This window comes from Malaclemys terrapin, chromosome 7, assembly GCF_027887155.1.
Source record: "Malaclemys terrapin pileata isolate rMalTer1 chromosome 7, rMalTer1.hap1, whole genome shotgun sequence".
Classification (NCBI taxonomy): Eukaryota; Metazoa; Chordata; order Testudines; family Emydidae; genus Malaclemys; species Malaclemys terrapin.
The window spans coordinates 94,211,439-94,237,943 of NC_071511.1; the positions used below are offsets into that span (position 1 = coordinate 94,211,439).

The 26,505-nt window shown below is 43.1% G+C and overlaps 1 protein-coding gene across 5 annotated transcripts in view; it reads right to left on the reverse strand.

The window, feature by feature from the left end:
• The window catches only part of SLC16A12 (solute carrier family 16 member 12), a 54,611-nt gene that overhangs the window by 8,706 nt on the left and 19,400 nt on the right, over positions 1-26,505 (reverse strand). For 4 of the 5 annotated variants that reach the window (XM_054033384.1, XM_054033387.1, XM_054033388.1 and 1 more), the window contains exons 2-6: positions 14,176-14,397; positions 8,252-8,355; positions 5,732-5,875; positions 2,525-3,116; positions 10-269 (exon numbers count right to left, since the gene is read on the reverse strand). In XM_054033384.1, the coding sequence (XP_053889359.1) occupies positions 10-269; positions 2,525-3,116; positions 5,732-5,875; positions 8,252-8,355; positions 14,176-14,285 (1,210 nt within the window). In that variant the 5' untranslated portion in view covers positions 14,286-14,397. The remainder of the gene's footprint in view (positions 1-9; positions 270-2,524; positions 3,117-5,731; positions 5,876-8,251; positions 8,356-14,175; positions 14,398-26,505) is intronic. The other variant, XM_054033389.1, reaches the window with a different exon arrangement.

A 26,505-nucleotide genomic window follows, 5' to 3' on the forward strand; every position in this document is an offset into this window, starting at 1 on the left:
TGAACTGACCTGCAATGGGTGGACTCACTAGATAAGGGAGTGCATGAAGAAAATACACTACGCCTAGGGCTGATGATAAGGAAGCAGTTCCCACTACATCTGCTGTCACGACAGGGATCAGTGTAACGTAGGCTCCATCAAAATACCCAAAGGTAAATGAGAATGGCACAAGCATAGGGAAACTTTGGAGAATAGGAAGGAAGAGACAACAGAGGCCATCCATTCCCACAGCAAAGAGGTAGCAAACATAGCGGTACTTCTTCAGACACCTGCAGATTTTAAAAAGAGGAAGGATAAGTCAATCATGTGTATTTCTTCTTTGTTTCTGTTCACTTCCAGACCTATTAGTTTACCACATGCAATTAACATATGGTTGTGTCCTGGGATATTTTCTGTGTTAACCTGTTCCCTGTCTTTTCTATGCTGCACCGTTTTAATGTCTGGCTCAACACACAGCTTTCCAAGTGCAAAACCCAGCCAGTGATGGCTCTAACACTGTGCTGGATTGACAAACCTGGATAGTGAAGTTCTCTATCTATCCGTAGAACACACAGTAAGGACAGCAGTGCAAGCTTCCCTACACTATGCATGTGCCTCAGTTTTCTTGGGGACCACCCTGGGTGAGGTGAGGGTAGTTCAACCTCCAGGCCCCTTCAGCCCTTGGTCTCTGTTTTAAAACTTTCTCTGAATAACATACACAGTAACGCCTCACTTAAAGTCGTCCCGGTTAATGTTGTTTCGTTGTTACGTTGCTGATCAATTAGAGAACATGCTTGTTTAAAGTTGCGCAATGCTCCCTTATTTACGTTGTTTGGCAGTCGCCTGCTTTGTCCACTGCTTGCAGAAAGAGCAGCCCGTTGCAGCTGGCTGGTGGGGGCTTGGAACCAGGGACCGGCAGTCCCCCTATCAGCTCCCCGCTCCACTAAGTTCCCTGTGCAGCAGCCACCCAGCAGGCTAGCAATTGCCGGAAGTTCAGCTGTACCTCCCCCCACTGCCATGTGCGACTCCTGCCCTCTGCCTTGGAGCTGCTCCCGGGAATCTCCTGCTTGCTGTGCTGGGGTAGGGGGGGAAGAGGGGTGCTAATGTCAGGGTGTCCCCCCTCCCCCCTGGTTCTTTCCCCCTCTTACCACATCTCCATAGAGCGGGGGGGGGCGGGGGGCACGACACACCAGGGCTCAGGACAGAGGGAGCTTGCTCATATCAGCTGCTGTCTCAACTTGCTGATCTACTTAAAAAGGCAATGTACTTAGAGTGGTGTCAGCATACTTAAAGGGGCAACGCGCATCTCTCTCTCACACAGGGTATGTGTCTCTGTCTCTGTCTGCCATTCTGTCTCCCATCCCTCCATTTGTGCTGCCTTGTCGAGTGTGAGGCTACATTAATAACGTGTTAACCTTTGAGGGCTCAGCTGAGTGCTAGTTCATCATTCAGCACTAAGGCATTCCCTGGGAAATATTCCACCACCTCAACCAAGCTTCACAATCATCATTGCTGTGTACAGTATTAAATTGTTTGTTTAAAACTTACACTGCGTGCGTGTATATATAAAAACTATATATAGTTTTTTGTCTGGTGAAAATTTTTTCACTGGAACCTAACTCCCCGCCCCCATTTACATTAATTCCTATGGGGAAATTGGATTCACTTAATATTGTTTTGCTTAAAGTCACATTTTTCAGGAACATAACTACAATGTTAAGCGAGGAGTTACTGTACTCTTCTGTATTTATATCTAAGCTCACTAAGACTGTTCCTAATATTTTGCAAAAATAAGATAAATTACCTTATTCCCTCTTCTCACTTTTACTGGTGTAAATCAGTACTGATGCAATGGAATTAAAAGTGGTGTAAGTGAGAGAAGAATCAAATCCACAATTCATATTGACTCAAATATCCAATATCTGAATAAGTATGATGACTGAAAGAATAAGTATGAAGACCTTTAGAATAACCTACTGCCACACTCACCTGATCTTCGCCACCAGTATTATAGACATTGCATACAACAAAATGTCACGATGGAGTAAAGGTAGCAAAACACAACTAAGCACTAAAACCTCAGGAAATGCAGAAGTTAAGATTCACATACAACCTTAACTCTGCCCTTTTGTGTTTATGCATTACAATACAGTACCAGATCTTTCATCCCTTTTGTGCCATGACAGCAGCACAAATGAGATAGAAAGGCAGAAGTAGTAGATCACATCCTCTACAGAGCTGGCACAGAAGGTAATGCTTACTATACACTGAACACTGAGCTACATTTACACTATAGACAACAGCAACTTTGGACAAATGTTATTCATTTCTAAAAATGAAAATTAAAAGTATAAGTTAACTCAAAGATGAAAACTAAGGTAAAAAATGAGCATTTCTGAAAGTTGTATAAATACCATAAATTGAGCTAATCTATTGGAAAAATAATGCAAGCCATTGTAATGTCCTCAAAATGTATGTTTACAGAGCATTACACCTAGCTATCCCACATGAAAAGGCTTATAACTAGTTTGGGGTCTGTCATTACCTTCTGTCTGTCAACCATCCAAAGGTGATATTACCAACGATATCGATGACACCAAGTATGGACATAAGGAAGGCAGCCTGCTGATGACTCACACCAACATTCAAAGCATAAGGCACTAGGTAGACAAAAAGAGGACTACAGCCATATGCCATAAATAAAACAGACACTGCTAGCACCATGAAGTCTGGCATCAGTAAGAAGTTGTATTCTTGCCAGGAGCAGCAGCATAGACATTCATGGGACCATGCTTTGATTAAAGGTGAACAGATAGACAATCGCTTTAAGTCTTGCTTCTGTGCTTCTGAGACATACTCCTGTTCAAGAAACTCAGGAGGGTGTTTATGGTCCTCCTTAAGAGTAATAGGCCTCATCAGGGCACCACAGACACAGAGATTTAAAACAAAACCACCCAGGATGAGTAAGGCTCCACGCCAGGAAAATTGTTCAATCAAGAGTTGGACCACAGGGGCCAGAATGAAGGTACCGATTCCGCTCCCTGACATGGCTATCCCATAAGCCAGTGCTTTCTTTTTGTTGAAATATTTGCCCACCATTGCTATGGCTGGAGAATAACAAAGTGCAAATCCAATTCCTAGGGAAAAAAGCAGAATGAAGGTTGTTTAATACTGAATATAAGTAACAGGATACATTAAATTAAACCAAGTAACCCACTCCCATCAGCACTAATAATGAAGAGGCCCTTTGTGGATTATCACATTTCGCAATTTAGTGAATATGGGATAAAAACACGAAGAAAAAACCAGGGATACCGAGTCAAACAAATATAGTTGAACCTCACTAAACTGTACCAATGCAGAGGCTCAGTGAGGATTGATGAGTTTTGCGTATGAACATGTACTCAGGCTAGATAGGAGCACAGCAACATCGGCCAGTTATTAGTAGCCTGGCCCTGTACCCAGGCATCACTGAGTGCCAGGGGATGGAGGGACCTCCCATTTAGATTGTCGGATCATTGCATCAGGCACATTGGTCTTACGATCATTGCTCGGTGTTACACTCAGCTACAAACCCAAATATCTATTTTCAGGGCAGATTTGTCTGTTTGCAGATCTCTGAAGGGTGGCATAGGGAATTTCTCTCTACTGTAAAATGTCCTACAAGAAACTTTCTTTGACAAGATGAAGAAATTCTGCATTTCTACTGGCTGGAGTTTCTGTGCAGTTTTGAATCCCCTGGGAAAGTCCTTATTCAAGGTGCTGTGACCACTTTCAGAACCGAGGTTAAAAAGGCTCAGAACAAGATGCTATTCCTATTTAGTAGATTAATTAGATTCATCTGGGCAGGGAACAATTTCATGGATTTTGCTACAGAGCTTCAAGGACAGATGCACAAGAATCAGACGTTCACATCAGTGCTGGCATTTCTGCAGCAATTTCTGAATCAGACACAGAAATTTATTCCAGGCTGGCATTTTGAAATAAATGGCACCCTCAGTTACATAGGTACCTCTCCCATTGCCATTGGCAGAAAGCACAAGCTTGGGAGACTCTCAGGATGTAGCAGGCTATCAGTGTTGGCCTGAAACACTCCATCCTGCTAACAGGTGCTGACTCTGCTGGGAGAGGGCTGAATGGATTAAATCAGGGGTCGGCAACATTTGGCACACGGCTCGCCAGGGTAAGCACCCTGGCGGTCCGGGCCAGTTTATTTACCTGCTGAAGCGGCAGGTTCAGCCGATCGCGGCCCCCACTCACCGCAGTTCACCGTCCCGGGCCAATGGGGGCGGTGAGAAGCGGCGCGGGTGAGGGATGTGCTGGCCATGGCTTCCCGCCGCCTCCATTGGCCCACCAGGGTGCTTACCCTGGTGAACCGCATGCCAGACGTTGCCGACCCCTGAATTAAATTGACACACTGAGACCAGCAGCTTGTTATCTTACACAGACATAAAAGAGATGTCCTGGGTGTCTTGAGGCAGGACCTGTGACTTTTGGGGGGAAGGTTTGAATGGAACTTTATGTTCTCTCATTGTTTATTTCTTTGTGAAGAAAGCCAAACCCCAGAAAAGGCAGTGAATTTTGACACTACAAAGCTAGTGTTGTTCTCAACTGCCCTCTAGATTACAGGTCAGCTCACTGCATCAGTACTACCAACCTTTTACTATTACTTCATTTCTTCCCTACTCACTCCCTGCAGACTAAATTCACTGCTTGTGAAATGGACTGTCTACAACTTAATGTACACTGCTTCATTGCTTCTCTTCCTCAATATTCATAACCGCTTTCATAAAGGAAGCCTCAGTGCCGTAGGAGGATATGTGACATGGTGCTGTGGGTTACAAGGGACCTTTTTATTTGTTACGAACACATTGGACGAGGATTAACATTGTAATGCAGGAGCAAACCACACTGTAACAAGGAATTTTTTTTTTCTTAGCAAATAAGCTGTTGGCAGCACACAAAGTATAGTAATTCTACCAACTTGCTACTCAACGGCAGGGGACCAAGTACAAGGCTTATATCACCGTGGCTACCGTGGCAGTTTTAATGAGGCAGGAATTTTGGTATAACTATTGCAGCCTCTCCCTTTCTTTAGTGTACAAGCAACTATACAAAAACAGGACAGACTAAGGGTATTCTTTTAACACAGTGGCTGAACTCAAAGGGAGGATGCATTAGGATAATGCATTCAACAGAGGATTTGTGCTTCTTAACTGAATGTAGAGCAGGCAGAAATAAGCCATGCAATGGTGACTTAAGAAACTGATGCAATGACTCTCTCTCATTTATTTATTAATCATTTACCTTGATTTAAATCGTTTAAAAAATCACCAATGCAAAGCTTTGTCTGCCTTGACCTATAATTTATATTACAACAAAACTCCAAAAGCATGACACCAAAAGGAACCCTGCCAGCCAGTAACCTACCAACAAACAAACAAGCAAACAATCCTCTTTCCCACCCTCTTATCATCTGAGAAGTTTACCCTCAGCCACACAACTGTTGAACAGATGGCTTTTGCTGTGTGCTAGGCCAGTCACCAAAACTGGGGTATTTCAGATCAGGAGCAAATACCAGAGGCCTGGAGCTCTCCCACATAATGCTCTGCAAGTTGGTCATTCTTTCATAACAAGGGGGTTCCAGCTTGAGAGCCTCTGCTGACTGCAGCTGGGGCAGTGTCAGTGGGACAGTGGTGGTCCCTCTAATGTTAAGGTAACGGCTGGGGCAAACATTATGAATCCCTCCTACCTGTAAGCACGCCTAGTGAAAAGTAGAGGTGTTCCAGGCTTGTGGCAAATGAACTCAGGATCAGTCCAGCAGATGCGAGCAGTCCTCCAAACATGATGCCCACTTGACACGATAGATGGTTACTGATAAAACTTCCAAGTGGGGCTTCAAAAATAATGAATGCAGTTAGTAAATGAATGCAGTGTGCACTCACCTGCACTTCACCACCACAGTCAAGGCTTGGGAACAAAAATCAGCACCAAAGCCAGATAAACAAGAGAAAAACACTGATCTGCTGCTGCAGCTAATTGACATTTCAGATTCACATACATTACGTCACGGTGTTTGTGACCTCCTCGAAAACCCTTTCAGAATGGCTGTTTTCTATTTTCCATAAAATCAAGTCAATGGCTATTTTAATACAGGCAATGCCACTATAAGACAAAGCTGTTTTTCCATTAATGAAGGCAAAGCCAATGATTAGGTTAGGAGCATTTTGTTCATTACCCTATCATTACAGCAGCAATAAACCTGCTACGTCTGGAATTTGTACTGCTACTCTGTGAAAAGATGGCCCTTCTGGCTCATCACTGCAAAGCTTAGAACCTATAAGTTGTAAAAATGATCTCCCTCTCTGGTAGGAATAGGCTGACCCAGCAATATTAAAAGTTAAAATCCCTGCACACAAAGACCAGTGTGGAGCGTCAAAGTCCAGTTTCACCCACGTGAAGTACAAATCCTGGAAACCTTTGTGCTCTTCTCTCTGCCTATTTAAAATTCCCTTAAAGTTTCAGGTGGAAAACTTTGTCCCCACATCTTCGCCTATGAGATGTGGTGTGGTTGGTGCAGAGGTGTCTGGCTACATTTTAGACCTCAATCCTGGAATGCAATGAATATGGGCAGATCACTTTACCTGCAATATGATGTGTGCAGGATCAGAACCTAAGTTTGCACGGTACTTTGCAGATCTTTAAATGATATCCATGAAAAGTTAAGTGTAACTCCAGAAAGGGTGTCCTAGGGCAGTGGTTTTCAAACTTGTTTTCTGGTGACCCAGCTGAAGAAAATTGGTGATGCCCGGAGCTGGGGGTGAGGGGTTTGGGATGTGGGAAGTGCTCAGGGCTGGGGCAGAGGGTTGGTGTGCGGGGGTGAGGACTGTGGGGCGGGGCTGGGAATGAGGGGTTCAGGGTGTGGGAGAGGGCTCTGGGCTGGAGTAGGGTGTTGGGGTGCGGGAGGGGGTCAGGGCTCAGGGCTGGGAGTGCAGGCTCTGGAGTGGGGCTGGGGATGAGGGGTTTAGGGTGCAGGAGGGGGCTCTGGGTTTGGGGAGGCTCAGAGCTGGGGGTGCAGCTCTGGGGTGGGGCCAGGGATGAGGGGCTTGGGGTGCAGGAGGGGGCTCTGGGTTTGGGAGGGCTCAGGACTGGGGCAGGGGGTTGGGGTGCGGGAGGGGATCAGGGCTCTGGGCTGGGGCTGCAGCCGGGGATGAGCAGTTTGGGGTGTAGGCGGGGGCTCCAGGTTTGAGGGCGGGGCTGGGGGTTGGGGTAGGGGATTGGAGCATGGGGTTGGGGTGTGGGCTTACCTCCGGCAGCTCCCAGTCAGTGGTGCACCTGGGGTGTAGAGGCAGGCTTCCCGCCTGTCCTGGCACCGTGAACCATGCTGTGCCCCGGAAGCAGCCAGCCACAGGCCCGGCTCCTAGACGGAGGCACGCAAATGGCTCTGCGTAGCTCTTGCCTGCAGGCACCATCCCCTTCCCCCCCAGCTCCCATTGGCCGGTTCCCTGATAATGGGAGTGTGGAGCCGGTGCTCGGAGCAGAGGCAGCACATGGAGCCCCGTGGCCCCCTCGCCTAAGAGCCAGACCTGCTGCTGGCTCCTTCTGGGGCACAGCGCGATGTCAGAACAGATAGGAACTAGCCTGCCTTAGCCAGGCAGCACCACCAATGGGACTTTTAGCGGCCTGGTCGGTGGTGCTGACCAGAGCCGCCGCAACCCAGTGCCTTACATTCCGCGACCCAGTACTGGGTCGCGACCTGCAGTTTGAAAACCACTGTCCTAGGGGATATTTCATACAGAAAACACACAGGACATTTGCTCACAAAAAAGTTCAATGAAGGGATGCAGTGGTTGTGACTTGAACCAAAGGAACTAGGAAACACAGTCAAGTCTGAAATGTAACTGCAATATACTAGGTAAAACAAGTCCTAGTGGAATGCCTCTTAAACCATGACCTTTCCCATTAGGTTTTTTTCACAAAAACATTTCTTAAAACACACATCACTTGACAAGAAAATGCTCTGTTTCTTTTCAGTATCAGACAAAATGGTACAAAAAAGCCCCCTCCTTGCCAAACTGTGCTGTGGGACACAGCTTGGACATACTACACCCTTTTGGCTACAAAGCCAGGATGTGCTGGACAAAAGTCATTAGCCAGCCTGAAACCAGAAATTTTCTACACTGGCTCTGATGACTTGTGAATACACTAATATCAGGTGTCCCACAGGACTAAAGAACAAACCAATTTATTATTCAGAGAGTGCAATACCCACCACACAGCATTGTGGCACAGTCTGCAATGGAATGGATCCAAGCTGTTCGGGCATAATCCTGAGCAAAGTATGTCTGGAACTCCACAAAGAAAATTGAGATGCATCTAGGAAAGAAAACATGAATACTGATCTGTTAAATTCCAGGATAAAGGGTACCTGGTTTGGGTCTGTTCCAAATCCTATGAAAATCAATGCAAAGATTCCTATTGACTTCTAAGGGAAATGCATTGGGTCATTAAACATCTGCAAAATGGAGACTATCTCAATGTACAGGAAATAATGACAAATGAAAATGTGGCACATAGGATGGATAGTTCCTACAGTAGTTCATATGGCTGGTTTATATCTGTCTAATTGAATCAGAGAAGAACAAATGAGACAATGACAAATGAGTCGCAGAATGGTCATCAAGTATGACCCTCATAGTGGGATTAGACAGATCAGTTTAATCCGGCAAGGACAAGGAAGATATTTCTTTCCACAAGGAGAGCCAATCTTTAAAAGAGCAGACAATTATACTGCCCTCTTTTATTTTAACCTCCCATAGATTATTATCCTATTCCTACATTGTTGTTTCTCTCTTTAAGGACTAACATATATTAGTCAGATGACTTCTGGGCCATCAGAAGTCACTTAGGGCATGAAGAAGGCCCTGCCATCCCTGTGTATCATGTTGTTTTCCAGAGTGGCTATCTTGTTGTGTTTCTATAACTTCACTTTTTCACTAGGCTAGGTTGTTGGCCTATCATTCAACCTGTGATACTTCCCAGGGATACCCAGGGCCACGAGGCACTTTGCTACCACCAGCCCTTAGCATGAGGAAGCCTTGTTTGTGTCTGCCATAGGTCAGCTCCCTGGCTGCATCAGCCACGGGCAGCACAAAAACTCCCCTATGCAGGCCCTGCTCTCTCTACAAATTAGCGATAGGCACATTCCAACCCCCAAACTCCCCCAAGCATCTCCCTGGAATGTTCAGCCCCTGGTCCACCAGACACTTGCAGTATTCGCAGAATTGCTGCTTCCAAAGAAGCAGGACACCCCAGTTTACCAATTACATCTCAGATCAATGCTCTCTTTAACACACAGCATTTAGTTATGTTTATAGCGAAAACAGTAAACGTTTATTTAATAAACTGTACAGGTTCAAGTGATAACAAGTAGAAGTGATGGAAACAAATGGTTACATATTAATTAAAACCATAGCATGCATTCTAGAACTTAGACTTATTTTCAAATCTTAGAGCAATACTTATCCAAAATCCTTCCAGTGTATTACAACCAGGCTTGGCTGTGATCTTCCATTCATCAGACAAGTCAAGCTGCCAGCTTGCCTCCTCAGTGAAAGATCCAGGGTGTCTGTTTGCATTCCCAGCTAGATCAGAACAATTCATTGCCCATATTTATAAACAGGATACTACCTGCTGGTTGTTTCTTCCTGTCTACTACTTTACTGTAGACTTTGCCATTTCTTAATCAGCATCTGGCTCAGTATGCAAATTGGCCTCCATTGAGGCACACACAATAAACAACGACCAGGCAGGGAGATAAGCGTCTGTTACCCCCTTCCTGAAAGGAAGTCATCCAAGACATGTCACCTCCTGGTTATCTGCCTTAAGAATCTCATTTTCAGTATAGACATAACTTCTTAAATATTATCTGTGCATACAATTTGCAGTGATTATGATGGATCAGTGGGCTACTGGTTCTCAGTAAGGACTTTATATGCCAACCTTTACTGAATTATTAGGTATATATTTGACCTGGCAATCCCCATAAAACTCTTTGCACCCCTTGTGCTCTCAGTCAGTTGGCACCAAGACATTTCTCAAGGATAGGATGTTGGCCTGTCATTCTCCCCCGCAACCTGGAGGACCTAGGGACTGCTTTTTTGTCTGGCCCCTATCCTTTGACCTGTCCAGTTTGGGTGGCCCCGCCAGAAGTTTAAAATGCTGCCAGCATAGCTCTCAGGGTCATTGGAATGCAGAGGCCTTCCCATCGCTTCCCACCACATCAAGGATACACTTCTCCTTCCCTGGGGACTGCACCTGAATGTGGTGGGAATGTTTGCATATGACCCTGAGAGCTATGACAGAGGAGGCTTTAACTCCTGGCAAGGCCACCCAAGCAGGACAGGTCAACGGGTAGGGAGGGACCAGATGAAAAGTAGTCTACGGTCCTCCAGGCTGCGGGGGATTGGGGGCTGTGGGAAGAAGGGGTTGAGCAGTAAGCCAACAACCTATCCTTGTAAAAAAGTGAAGTTATAGAAACACAACAAGATAGCCACTCCGGCAAACAACATGATAGACAGGGATGGCAGAATCTTCCCTGTGCCCTAAGTGACTTCTGATAGCAGAAGAAGGATTCCAATTCATGGTTACAGAGACATATAGATATACAGACCTACACACAAAATGCTATTCCGTTATGTAAAGGTTGGAATAAACTCACAGTAATCAAGGAATCCTGTGCCCATATGCCTGCAGACAGCAGCATACACTGTAACTGAACAAAGGATCCAAAATGCTGGCTAATTTAACAGTACAGACTCTGAATGGCTCTTCACATACAGTGACTGATTCTGAGACCAGCCCTCCCTTTTTGTGGCTGTAAATACTCATGGATGCATTGTGAACACAAAGACAGGAGGCCATCTGTTTCAAATCTGGCCAATAAGGTAGAATGTTAAAGTACAAATAGTAAGCAAATCTCCCCCCACACACACACACACCCTGTCTATATTAATGCCAATTTATGTTAGACTTATTAGTACTATTTATTTAGGTACCTCCTATTGCAGATCAAATAACACAACCCCTGCTCTGACAAGCTTATGAAGTACAGCATCAGTGAGACTCATGTGCATAAAGTTAAGTTGTGTGCATGACTGTCTGCAGGATTGGGCATAGGCTCTGACCCCGCAATGAGTTCAGTGTGGACAGAGCCAACGCCCCACTGATTTCATTAGCCCGAGTTGCAATAGAATAGATACAAAAACAACAAGAGTCTGGTGGCACCTTAAAGACTAACAGATTCATTTGGGCATAAGCTTTTGTGGGTAAAAAAACCCACTTCTTCAGGTGCAGAAGTGGGGATTTTGCCCACGAAAGCTTTTGCCCAAATAAATCTTAGGTCTGGTCTATACTACCCGCCTGAATCGGCGGGTAGAAATCGACCCATCGGGGATCGATTTATCGCGTCCCGTCGGGACGCGACAATCGATCCCCGAATCGGCGCTCTAACTCCACCAGCGGAGGTGGTAGTAAGCGCCGCCGACAAAAAGCGGCAGAAGTCAATTTTGCCGCCGTCCTCACAACGGAGTAAGTCGGCTGCAATACGTCGAATTCAGCTACGCTATTCACGTAGCTGAATTTGCGTATCTTAAATCGACTCCCCGCTGTAGTGTAGATGTACCCATAGTCTTTAAGGTGACACTGGACTCCTTGTTATTTTTGTGGATACAGACTAACACTGCCACCCCCTGATACTTAAGAATATATACAGACATTCTTCTTCTTTCCTGAATCCACTACATCAAAGTGCAGGATGTATCTGCCATCTTTCCATATCACATGAATGAACAAAATTGACCTTTAGGATAAAATGCATTTATGTACTACTAGGAACATGTTACTAAAGAAAAACAATAAGAGTTTTGTTGGAATGAAAGCATCAGTAAGGATGAGAGGCACAGTGTAATTCTCAAATATAGTCTGGTAAAATAGACCCTTTCATCAGGTCTTTTGGCTGTATCTATGTCTGATCTCAAATTCACCATGGAATTCCATGGTCTCCTTCACTGCTTATGTGGCACCGTACTACTATTTAGTGCTGTGTTTTGATACTTTAAAATAAAATATCCACACATCCAATATCTGATTGAGAAATAGGAATATTTCAAGTTTGCGAAATAAGAAAAGGATTGTTGGGTGGTCTTCCTGCTCTGTCCCCAATCAATCAACTGTCTCTCAGTTCAAAGCCAGATTTCAGATGCATCTGTTCTAGGAAATATAGCATCAATTATATCAGTTCTATAATGCAAATCAATGTATTTCACATGCATAAAGCAAACATTATGGGGACAAAACTGCCTTTAGAAAAACTTGTAGTGTTAGTATGTAGTTCAGGTAGCTGTAGTAATATGGTAGCACTAGATCAACATTTACATGGTTATAGACAAGTGTTTATGAGACTTACCACACAATTCCTTCATCAGGTCTGGCAGCTTTATTTAAAAAGAAATACATTATGTAGGTAAGAAGAGTTGTAATTGTATCGTGTTGCCAGTTCAAATGGCTCCAATGCCCCTCACATACTGTGCTGCCTGTCTCCGATATCCCTCATACAGTTTACATGTTCATATTAACATAGACCATCCTCCCATGTATAGTAAAAATAAAACACAGCAACACCAGCAGAAGGAACCTTCTTGTCCCCAAATGTATAGATGAGCTTTTCAGAGTATGTTAGCCTATTTTCTCTCCTTCTATTTTTGAGGAATACAGCAACAAATATTCCCTGCATAGTTAGGATACTTGAGGTATATATGGTGAAGGGCCTCTTTAGTAGGGTTACCATACGTCCGGTTTTTCCCGGACATGTCCGGCTTTTCGGCAATCAAACTCCCGTCCGGGGGGAATTGCCAAAAAGCCGAACATGTCAGGGAAAATGCCGGCCGGGCACTTCCCCTCCCGCGGCTGCTCTGCTCCTCCCCGACTCTTCGGCTCTGTTTAAGAGCTGAGCTGCCCGAGCGCTATGGGCTTCAGGCAGCCCCCGTGCCTCCGGACCCCAGCCACCGGCCGGGCACTTCCCCTCCCGGGCTCCGGCGGCGCAGGGTCCGGAGGCATGGGGGCTGCCCAAAGCCGGTAGCGCTTGGGCAGCTCGGCTCTTAAACAGAGCCGAAGAGTCAGGGGAGGAGCAGAGCCTCCAGCCGCGGCGGCTCTGCTCCTCCCCTGACTCTTCGGCTCTGTTTAAGAGCCGAGCGCTACGGGCTTTGGGCAGCCCCCATGCTTCCGGACCCTGCACCACCGGAGCCCGGGAGGGGAAGTGCCCGGCTGGGGGTGCAGGGTCCGGAGGCATGGGGGCTGCCCGAAGCCCAAGCGCTACCGGCTTCACGGTTTGCCAGGCAGCCTCCAGACCCTGCGCCCCCGGCTGGGCGCTTCCCCTCCCGGGCTCCAACTGCGCTGGGGAAGCGCCGGCCGGGGGCGCAGGGTCTGGGGGCTGCCCGGCAAACCGTGAAGCCAGTAGCGCTCGGGCAGCCCTTTTCGCATGGCTGGGAGTGGGAGGGAGGAGGGGGCGGAGTTGGGGCGGGGAAGGGGCGGAGTTGGGGCAGGGCTGGGGGTGGGAATGGGCGGGGCCAGGGCCCCGTGGAGGGTCCTCTTTTTTATTTGTTCAATATGGTAACCCTATCTTTAGGTCATAGCTCTCATGCAGGATGGCACCTGAAATGCTTGTAGAGAGCAAAGAGATTACACAACAGCTCAATCGGATATACCCAAGATTCAAACAAATCCACAGGAACTGGCCAAAACAAATCACAGGAAGGTCAGAGAGAGACACAGGTCCTGGAAAGACCCTGACTGCCTCCTCTAGTCCCCACTGAACAACTACAGCATGAAGTAACTCTGATAGTGCGGAATAGTAAGGGTGATGATAGGAGTTCTTGGACAGGGCATAACAGCTGTCATCAGGGACTAAGCAGGACTAATATTGGAGGAATCTTAATCTCTTAGCTGTCCCAGCCCCCATACAGATTTCAGGAGGCCTTCAAAAACAAAACAGATTAGAAGGATAGTAAAAAGTCCAGACAGAATTGATTCCTTTAACTTCAACTATTAGCCATTACAGAGTATCTTTCTTATTTTTCTCTTTCTAAGAAAAGAAAAGAAAAGATTACAAAGAGTCAGCCTGGTAAGAAGCTATTTTACCTTGTTACAGCCCTAGTGCAGATAGTAACGAGGAAGCAGCCAACAACAATCATCCATCCCCAGCCTCCATCGGGAGGGGAGGAGAGCAGAACTTTCTTTGGTGCTGCCATAGCTGTGATAGTGATTCTTTTTTCTTCTTTCCAGAGTCACTGTAAGGGACTGACTCCAGCTGACATGCAGAGCATGCATGGAATGTTACCTGGAACAAGGATTATTTGCCATCTGAAACAGAAAAACAGCAGGGAGAGAATCAAACTAAATCACCTTTCACCCAACCCCTGTGAAACCACATTATCAAAGGGTAAAATATAGCCGTTGTTTTATTGTATGTGATGATTTATTTCTAACTACAATGATTGTTTTCAGAGTAGCAGCTACGTTAGTCTGTATCCGCAAAAAGAACAGGAGTACTTGTGGCACCTTAGAGACTAACAAATAAATAAATAAATTCGTTAGTCTCTAAGGTGCCACAAGTACTCCTGTTCTTTTTACAATGATTGTCATTCTGTGCATTGTGAGAAGCAGAGAGACTTTCTACCTTTAATATTTGTTCCCGCAATTACACCCTAGCAGATAATACCACAAAATGCAGTGATCCACATGTACAGGCAAAAATCCTCAACTGGTATAAATCCCTGTAGCTCCTTTAACTTCAACAGAGCTACACTGACTAACTCTAACTGATGCTCTGGCCTGATTTTAATTAAACTTGTAAAACAGTTTTCCTTATAATCAATTGTTTTCACTCACACATACTTTACTGAAAAATTCACCTTTGGGGCTGAAATTTTCACCTACCCATTAAGGTGAATATCCCTGGAAGTCTGAGCTTTTTTGAACTCCAGGTGAGTGAACCCCTCCTCCCCCCCAGCAAAATTTGTTGACTTCAGTTATGATTTTTCTGAGTAAGGAGAAGGGAGAAGCCTAAAGGGAGGAATTTTTACCCTTTCCCATGAAAACACAGTGTCTGTGCACCACTTACATCCCAATTAAAACCCCAATTAAAACAGGGTGAAAATGCAATTTGATTGGGGTTGGACCTCTGCACTAGACTGAATTCCACCCAAAGGGCTCAATCCTGTAACCAACTAAAGTCATGTGAGTGGCCTTCTTAACAATTAAAGTTACTCATGTTACACATGTTTGCAGGATTGGACCCATAGTGACCAGTGCCACTACAATACTAGGCAAGGCTGAGCGTTCTGAGGCTAAACCCCACTTACACTCAGTTTCCTGCACATGCAGCCTGGCTGTCTGGGCTGTTCCCCATTCTCAGGTCTGGGCAGGATGACTGCATGGTTTGGGTGATTACTGTTAAGGGCTAGTTGCTTTGTTGCAGGGTTGTTGGTTTTTTTTCCTGAATGAAGTAAAGACTTCAAACAAACAAGCAAAGCGGTCTGGTATGTGTTTCAATTTTGCTTGGAGAGAAACCTAAAATAGCACAGCTATAGTGTAATATTGTAGATGCTGAACATACAACATTCATGCTGACAAGAATCACAGGCAGTCCCATGAAATGTTATCTGATAACATTTGGAGAAGGGCTTTGGGGCTCTTTAAAGGTACACAGCGATAACAACTCAGGGTAGCGATTAAATCTCTGACGAGATACCTGCTCAAATCACACAGTTCCTCAGTCAGACACTGCACAGGGGCTTGACCCTGAAGGCCCAGAGCACTATGGCCACAATCCAGCAAAGCACTACAGCACATGCTTAACATTAAGAACTTGAGTCCTCCCACTGAAACTTGCACAATCCACCCTTATATGCCGTAGCATCTCAGTTTGTGCATTTTGAAATAGAAAACTCTTTCCAAAGGCAGAAGTTTCAATCTACAGGGCAGTATTACAATGCACCAGGAATTGCAATATGGAAACGTGCACTTGTCTGCAGTTTCAGGCTGTTATTTTAATGCAAATGTGTTTTGATTAGACTTTTATTTACTGTAGAAATGTAATGGACCATTAGAATGAAATGAGCATAGGGCCAAATTCTATCCTGAGTCTTAGCAGAGTAAATTTGCAATAACTCCATTACAATCACTCTGGATTGACACCAGTGTAGATGAGAATTTGGCTCAGAGTTCCTAATCCTTTTTCTTTCAAACAGAGACTGGATCCAAATAACTTTCTGGAGTATTACTGAGTCTTTACTATTAACATTTTCAGATGTCTATTAGTAATTGGGACTGCTTTGTTCCAGATCCACAGGAAAAATCTACAAAAATTTATTGTTAAAATGCTGACACTTATAAAAAGTCCATTTTGTGCTGGCTTCCAGTTAGTCTCAGTTAGAAGAATTCTCTTTTCAGTCAGTAAGCATATTTTATTGTATGTGATCATAGAGTAACCTTATTGAGAGAATGCACTCTAAAGGGCCAAATTCTCCTCTCTTTTAGACCAATATATTTAGAATTTGGCCCTATGTACTGTCATTACAGTGACACTTGACATAGATTAGTTAAAGGTCTGTCAGGGCTACAATCAGAAATCCATATTTCCAGGTGAGTTTAGTAGAATTTGGCCATAATTACTGCCTCCAGGCTGAAACTTGGACTAAGGCGTCTCAGACAAAATTACTTTTCTTCTGAATACTCCTTCACGCTTGTTACACTCTATCATGTAAATATGTGTAGTGAAACCTGCACTAAATAAGGATTAATGATCATAGCCAGTCCTTTTTTCTGAAGAAACCACTTTAAATGACCATACGATTATAATTTTGTTGCACCTTTTGCTATAAACCACCTGTGTCAGACTGCTGGCTTTTGCGAATCCCTAAAGTTTCTAAAGTTGACTAATTTCACTGTAAAGTGTTAATGTGCATCCTATGGACTCAGCAGACTACTGATGCCCTCTGTTAGGGCCTGTAGCCATGTTCTGAGTCTGTGATCTCACCAGATCTCACAAACTAAGTCCTGCAAAGGGACTAGTGTGAGTGGACCCTCATGCTCCTGCATGGTCCCATTCAAATCAAGAACTATAACTATAAGTGTCCCCCCACACTAATCCCAGTACAGCGGTGGGCCATAATAGTATTCAATTTTTTTTTCTTGTGTTTTGCTTCTGAGTGGTTATTCTTCCAACTCCCTCCACCCACCACCACAGTCTATCTGCTGTAACTTTACTCTCGCTGCCCTCCACCTTCCCCTCTTGCCTTTTCTCCTTCCCTCCCCTATCCATATTGCCATTCCTTCTCCTGTTTCCATGCTCCTAGTACCTCATGCCTTCCCCCTTCCCACACCGTCTCCCACTACATATAAATGGACAACTAACCAAATGAAACACATGTTTGCCACCCATCATCCTGATTGCTCTGTTGATAAGCTACATCCTTTCCCCTCTCTGCCTTATCTGTCTTTTCTATTTAGGCTGAAGCTCTTCAGAGCAGGGGCTGTCTTTTATTGTATATTTGTATAATGCCTGAAACACTGAGGCCCCCATCCTGATTTGGGGCCTGGACCTACTAGAATACAAATTCATGTTTATCATCATTCTTATGTACGGAAGTCCATCATTACAGGTCAGCAAGCAGATTAATGATTTACCAACTAGCAGATTAAAAATTATCTAAATATATTTTTGTTGATAAAGTGAAACAAGTATCAAGGATTTATTGCACCCTGTGGGAGGTGGGGGTGGGCAGCGGCGGTAAATAACATGCTTTGAAATGCATGTAGGTATGTCTGCACCAGGTCTGTCTATGGTAAGACTTCAGTATGCATAGTAAGAGCACAGAATAGTATGCACGTAAACCAGGCATTGTCATCTTTTAAAATGAATTTTTTACTCAAATACCTGCCATGGCTATTGTTGAGCCATATTGTCATCATCCATAGGGTTGAGTGACTGCACTGAGAGCTGAATTTGGCCCCTAATCTGAGAGCACTGAGATAAATAAGGTATATCTCAAACTCGGGCTATATCAGTGTGGCCTGTATATGATCCAAAATATAACATATTTGTAATTTAGAAAAATAGACATCTGGCTGGATTCACTCTTAACACTTCTTAATAGCAGTACAAGCTTGCCTAGTGCACTCATTTCCATTTAAATCTTCTCTACCGATCAGATGGATGCCACCCAGTTAGAAACAAGGCAATGCGTAGTATTGTGGATGACTGTCTGTTAAAGATAAGAGTGATGTAGGGCTAAATGTTTCTCAAAGGTACAGTGAGATAAGGAATGTAAGCTAGTCAAGAGTAGGTATGTACCATCTCAGCACTGTTGTGGCGATTAATAATCTGGCTGAAATCTTTTTGACAGGCAACATTCACTAAAGGAATGATAATTGTTAATGACCTTTTGTAACGCTTTAAGGAAAGCAGTGAAGTTAGGAAGACTCACTTAAAAGTTGCATGAACAACTCTATGCCTTAGTCAGTGTAATCCAAGGAGACAAATGTTAATTGGGCAACCTGTGTAGGGATGTGTAAACCCACATGTTCTCTCAGAAGAGCATAAACAACTGGTTTTGTCTAAAGATTAGACAGATGCATCTCTAAGTAGAGAAGAAATCTGAGACATTTGGGCAGCAGCACTAAGATTTTCAGGTGAGTTTTATTAAAAACAAGGCAAGGTCATAATCATAGAACTCAGGGCTACTTACCCAAACAAGCTGTTCTTTTTTGGTTAAATAGCTAATCAAGGTTGCAAAATGGGACAGCTCATTTCTTAATTGGAGAAAATATATTAGACTAAAAAATGCCTTTGAATCCCAGAATTAAAGGGTATTTGTTTCCCATGCATTAAAGAACAAGTTAAAATCTGACTACCAAACTTCTCATTTTAATGCCATTAGAGATATGTAATTGTCATGGAAAAATGGAAAGGGAGGCCAGAACTGGTGCTATTTCATAATAATTCATTTGACTACGTTCCTGTGCCCTTCAACATCTTGTCCCCTCTTATTACTTAAAAATGGCTCCTAAAAAGAAGGTTTGCAGATTATTATGTGCACTAACATCTTTAATTATACTTAGAAAATAAATAAAATGGATAGTAAACATCTAAGGACACCAGAGAGTGGGGAAGGAAGATTCTTGATACCATATTTAATATTTACCAATTTAGAGAATCAGATCATAGTAAAGTAACATGCTATTTCATATCACGAGTACTATCTCATCTTCCTTCAAATCTGCTGCTTGGTTTAGGCTACGTTCTCTATGTGTTTATATGCATCCGTATGCAGCAGTGAAAACCTTTCTAAGACAAACAACTCTTTCAAGGCACATTCAGGAATCATATGCAGACTTAACCTGTATATAGGTCACATGAGTCAGCTCTGATAGCACTTATCAAATATTTTATTTTTTTCTTTTCTACCATCCATTTTTTCTTCTTTCTCCCATTTCCCTCTTTTTCTTCCAACTTTTGCTCTTCTTCCTCTCTCTGCCCTTTCCCTTTCTTCCATTACTGACAAAATATGCAATATTCAGAGGAGAGAGAACAAAGACCAGAAAGGATCCAAGCAAGAGGTTAATGCATTAATATAACATATGCACGCCAACAATTTATACTAAATTTCATAATCTGAACCCTGCATTGAAAATCTTATGGAAAAATGGAAAAAGAAGTTGCTTAGGAAGATAATAAACCTATTAGAACTAGGTGAATATTGCACACACACAAAAAGCTTTGATTAATCACTCTAATTTATAAATTAATGTTGCATTAGCCTTGCTTATACAGCTTGTATTCACTTTCCATGAACATTCATTCCCAGAAAGTGAATTTCAAATCTATGTACATGATTATTCACAGGAAACAGATTTTACATTCACACATGCAAATTCATTCATTCTAGGAGAACTTGTACCCTCAGCCATTCAGGGCACAGCGGCAGTCATCATATGTACCTTATCTGACCCAATCAGAGCAAAACACTACAGCTAAAATAGTGAAGTGAATATCAAACACTTGACTATGCACACACAACTTTTTCTCAGAATTTTTCTCCTGACAAAACACTATCTAAATCCCTTTGTTACTCATTCTGTGTCTCCTGAAAATTACCTTTCCTTCTGTATTATTTGACATATGTAGAAACTATGGGCCAGATTCTGACTGCCATTATACTGCTGTAAATCCGGACTAACTTCTTGGGCCTGATTCTCAGTTACGCACAGGCCCTTTTATGCTGTGTTTGCAGTGCAAAGGGGCCTTAATTTACTCCCTCTTTAAGGCCCCCTTTATACTTATAAGCGGGCTTAGTATAAATGAGAATAAGGGTAATCAACTTTAACAGAGTTACTGCAGCTTTACCCTGGGGGGGAGCAGAATCCAGCCCTATGTCTGTTTCTCCATCATGGATCAAATATCTAATGAGAAGCCTAAAAGTTTGAGAATCATACAACATCTGCAATGGGTGAAGTAGCTATTTTCTGAAGTATTATTAACCAGAAACTCTGCACTGGAGATTGAAGAGATGAACTGGAAAAGAAAAAACAAGGGACTCTCTCTAATGTCCATAACTTAGACTAATATCCTCTAAAACACAAAAGCTGTTGCAATATCACTGTATCACTGAATTGTACTGTTTCATAAATGAATTTTTTTACTGTGGAAGGACAGATGGACGGAGAGATGTAGTGAATGCCTCATTGGCTATGTGCCATTTTTTAAAAGGTTGGTGGCTCATGTGATGTGCAGAGGCCAGTTGCTAGGTTGCAGTGGATTTGGTTGCCTTCCTACCATTAGGAGAGGGATCTCCTGATGAGGTGAGACACTGAGGCAGTGTCCTTTGAGCAAACTTGCCCTCTTCTTTCTGTTGGCTGAGCAGATACAGTGAGGAAGATGCTGTTACTAACTGTTTTTTCCTATACAGGGATCTTGAAGACAACTGTAAAAGTAATTGAAAGGCTATTTATTTTGCCAGATTAGAGCCTAACATATTAACTTGAGAACCAGATCACTAAGCAGTGACTCCTCTTCTGGAGACACAGAAGAGCTGAGAGTTTTCTTATACATCAGCAGAATTTCTGCTACCTTTTCCCCCTGGAGCCTCATGTGAACTCATTATAAGACAAATTCATCTTAATGCCTGAGTAGAAATTAGCCAAGAAAGGTTCCAAAGTGCAAACTCTCTAGTGATCTCTTCCCTTAACCCTTCCTCCCCTCCTCCAAATCTGAGAACAAGACTCACGATGTACGCATTATTTGTATTACCACAGCCCCCAGTGGGACCAATTGGGATCAGGGTCATGTCATATGCTAGATTCCGTAAAAACACTGGGAAGACACTTCCTGTACCAAAAAGCTTAGTGTCTTGTTTAAGCTAAGATGCAATAGATCAGAGCACAGAGAGAAGTAGGAATGGTGGAGGGGAGGACAGAGGGTCACACAGCTGCATGCCTCATTAGTGTTTTTCAAGACTTTGCTTGCAGAGTCCACAACCCAAAGAAATTCAGTTGTATAGCATCATTAGCAAAATTAACACTGGATTTGTTTAATGACAGGTGTTTTCTAACTGGAAAATCAAATTGCCATAATGCCAAAATAAACGTGCAGTGGACAGAGCCAGAAACACCTGGCATAGACATAATTTAAGTTACTTATTAGTTTACTGGATATACCATGTGAAGAATTTGCTGGGGAAAACTAAGTCAGTGAAAGGAATTTGGCATTTTCTTCTGAAAGTGATTCTATTTTGTTATAGGTAGGGCTGGAAGCACTGCCTATTATAGAGGCTTTTTCAACACTTCCCATTATAAGACTCTGTTTCCAGTTGCTCATAACTTTACAAAACTTTAACTATTTGTGCTGAATTTTTCCATGCCTGCTGTCAATCTGAGGCTGAATTTTCTTTGAAACTTTCAGCCAAAATGGTCCACCTGTTTGTGAGAAAGAAGCTAGGGAAATATACATTGTTTAGCTCATGTTAAAAAATTCCTGAGACTTTTTCAGAAATGCTCTAGTACCTCCATGCTTTGGAGGAGGGACTTGACATTTGACAGGGGATCGCCTGTGTGTCAAGGACATGCCTATTGCCAACCGCAGGAAAATCCTCGCATATCTGGTCAAGTTATAAGCCTTTGAAAAAATTGCAGTTTGCACATGCTCAATAAAAACATCAATATTAACAGCTAAAATCTACAAAGATTCTATCCTCACTGAGCATGCTCCATCCTCTCCTAGCCTAGTGCTGACCAGACTGCACATGTGCCATCCCCACAGAGTGACTGAACATGCTACAGCCCAGGGTTATGAGAGCTCAGAGGGACTTTAGCTGTAATGACTCCTCAGTGGGATGGGGATTGCGAGTTAGTTGGCTGCGGGGGATGACACGGAGGTTCGAACTAGATTCGAACTGACAAGGTCTGTGGTCTCTACTCTTGCAAGAGTGACCTTATACTTGTACTAGCTTGTACATTTTAACATAGGAATGTTTGTGGCAGAGCTACCTAATCCTGTGGCTGCTCATAAAAACTCTTGCAATGACGCCTGAGACTTCTTGTTAGATTTTTGTGAGCAAAGATAACCATTACTATAGAACCAAACTACAGATCCTTCAGATGTTCAGTTTGACACAGGGGCTATTTTTTATGTTGGGGGTAAGGGATCTGACAAATTAATGAGACTGGAAGCCACTGTGAATTAGGAAGGGAAGCTGACCAGTTACAGGGGGTGTAATTTCCACCACAACTGGAGCCACTCACAGCCCTATTTTATTTTAATTAATGTGTTGTTATTATTTGTACTGTGGTAGCACCCAAAGGTGCCATGCAAGAGGCCTATTGTTCAAGGTGCTATACAAACATGGAGGTTGACACGGTCTATTTCCAATATGATTTAAATGAAAAACCAGTGAGTGTGAGCCAATCAGAGGGAGGAGGATGTAATAGTATACAAACATGCATTTCCATAGGCTGACAATGTGCATAGCTTGATGGCTCTGAAGCATTTAGAAATATCAGCTATCCCAATCAGACGTGAGAGACTAAACACACATGATACAGTACCTCGGCCTCAAGTAAAGGGAGTGACAGAAAACCAGTGGACCACAACATAGAAATAACTGGTTTTTCTGGTATCCTTTACATCAAGAATTGGGGCATATATTTTGTCAGTGACCTGATTTAACTTGTGTCATCGCATGGCAGTGACATGTAGATTTAGCCTGCTCCGTGGATTGTTTTATTCCTTGAGACTGTTTTTGGAGTATGCCTTCTATTAATACAAAAATAAAACTAATGAAAAAAAGTCATCTTAGGCCAAATCCTACCCTGGGGTTCATGTTTACAGCTTGCACTGACTTCAAGGTTTCTCCTACTCACTAGATTGTATGATAAATGTAATTCAGTGGGAAGACTTTTAGAATTCTAGATTTTTTTCTTAATCATAAATCAGCAGTGAACTACACATTTATTATTCAGGAGGCTGTTGACCCAGGAATTCAGCAGTCATTACCATAGAGGTCATATGCCTCCCCCACAGTTAATTATTTTTTCTCAATATTTGTACTTAATATACATTGTCAATTCATTGTTCACTTTTTAGTGAGTATGGAAGGTTACAAGAATGTTTCTTAGAACTGCCAAGTTATATATTGATTCCGCAATTATACTTCATTTTGGGGTTACTTCTGAAGTTTGTCTTTTTTAATACTGTTATATTTTAAACATTCAATAAAACACTTCTCTTTTACAGTTGAACATCTAAATATGTGGTGGTACTTCAGTTTTTCATTTTCTTGATTTCCCTAATTGTTCTGGGAATCATAAATTCACTCCTTTAGGTGGGGTTTTCATCAATTTCCCATTATGCCTTTAAACAGATGTGAAACTTTTCAATTTAATTACTTGCAAATACAGAAAAAGCTTTTTGTAAAGCCTTACGCTCTTCCATCTTGCAGGAACACTACCATGAGAAAGAATTCTGCTGTACTACTGCAATAGGACACATGGGAATATGCTGTTTTTCTCAAGGCATTTGATGATCAATGTGATTAAATTATTACTTTTTTTCCATTCACTGATGCAAACCAATTTCATCTCTGAGATACCCTGACAATGATCCAAATGTTCTTCTTCCTTTCGTTAGCTGGGGATGGTCTAGTAATGATGTGAACTGTAAAGGGAACATGACCTAGAAAAAGCTCATCTCATCATTAATTTAAGGAAGATTTTTGGTGCCCTGGCAGCCCTAGCTGTGTGGGGAGTATAACATTATGTAGATTAAAAAGGAGTATGCTACATCATGTGCTCATATAGATAGGTTTATAAGAAAAGTACCCAGGCCACTAAAAAGCAGGGATACTGCCAGCTTTCTCAAGTCCCAGTCCTGAAGTGAGATCTACGCAGGTGGACACTTTCTTCCACAATTGTAGGATCAGAGCCTTAGGGAAGTGCTGGCAATAGTTCTGCAGGTTTATGGGAGCTTTGTTATTCATGCCTAAAATACTCCTAAATATAGTGGATACCAAGTAAGCAGTAGTCAGGGCTACAGGAAGTTGAGATGACCTGACCTAGTGCTTTTAGAAAATGTACTTGTATTTTGAGTTTCTCTCATTTTTCATCTGATGCTTTTTCATCCCTTCTGTATGTGGAGTTGTTTTCATTCAAGTTACAAAAGGCTGAGTTGGTCAGTAATGTACCTGAGTTCTAGTAAAATGCAAAAATGTCCCTGTAAAGGAGTTAATTCACCACAGGAGCACCTCCATGTGGCCAGGCGTAGCACAGCGGTTGTCCCCATATGGAGCCCCCTGCCGAGGTTGCTCGCTTACTGCAGTGGTCTCTCGTCTCGCAATTTGGCCTCCGGACAAGTCATGCTTTAGTCCACCCCTTCTGAGAGAACAGAGTCCAACCAAACTACATCGGTCTCTGGGCTCCATAGTACATATACCTCTTACTTTAGTGTGTTTCACCCCACCTTCCTTGGTGGCTTGTAGGGGAGCCTAGGTGATCCCTGTACTCTGAGTTCCAGCTCAGGGACCCTGTAGCTGGCAGCCAAGGTCTACTCTGTCAGACTCCTTGCTGCCTCCCTGGACAGCTTCTTACTTCTTCTATCCCCCAGCAAGTAACTACAGACTCTCCCTGCAGCCTCTTTCTACTACAAACTTCATGGCTTTATAGTCAGCACCCAGGCCCTCCTCAGTAGGCTTCATTATCAATTAGGTCTGGCTTTTTCTCTTTTGCAGGGGCTGCTCACATTAACCCCATCAGGGCCTGTGTGGGGTGCACTCCCCATCATAACCCTCTTAGAATAAGACAAGGGGTGTCTCTTTTAATACAGAAATAATTCTTAGGAAGATTCTCAATGCTTTCTTCTTATTCTCCAGTACTGTAATTAGCTCAACTCATTGTTGTTTGTTACAATGTGCAAGATTTGTTTACAAAAAAATCAGACATGAAAAGGCAGAACAGATTGTTTCCCCTCGTTCGCTCACACTTACATACCCAAACAAATCATTTGGTATGTTTAATGCAGTATGTGTCCTTCCAATGAGCAACATCCATTACGTACGATGATATTAAATTGCCACTATGACTATTATTTCCACTTCCTGTACATCTCAATTGTTAGGTATACCACTGAAATCATGATCCCTGTAAAATTATGATAGCCACATCATCAGCTAAAACACTCTGTTGATTTTTCTCAATAGAAATGGGATGGTCTAGGCAGTATTTGGTCCTGCCATGCGGGCAGGGGACTGGACTCGATGACCTCTCGAGGTCCCTTCCAGTCCTATAATCTATGAATCTATGAAAACATCCTTGGTCTTTGATAGATTTAAGGCAGTAATGGAGCAGCATCTCCAAATATAGGAGAGAGAAGAGTTCGACACAAAGGAAAACCAAAAAAGATGAAACCCATTGGTTCTTGAAATGACTGCTGCTTTTGATGAATATTGGTTTAATAATGATGGGGCTCGACATTACTGAGGCACCAAAAAGTCACCAGACAAACCACAGATACCTCAAAGAGAGAGTAAAAAATGTGGCCAATGACATCAATGAGTGAAGGCATCTCTATTATAGCAATGCCTTTCATGCTATTAGAGATCATATTTCTGTGTCACCTCTGCATCTAGGAGTCATTGAGGCCATAAAATATTGTTCTGAAACAATCTTTGAAATAAAAGGTATCAGTGCAGGAGGAGCTGATTTTACAAAATGCTGAATGAAACTCTGTTTTCTCTAGGTAAATGTGTTGTTTCACATCTCTTGTCCCTTTACAGACATTATTTTAGTTAGGTGGTCAGAATAAAGGGTGAGCATATACTTTGTTCAGAATAAAGTTTGTCTGTATATTAACAGGTGGAGGGTGCTGCTGTCTTTCCCTGAAGTGTCAAACAATAAGCCACAGGCCAACCTTTTTCCATT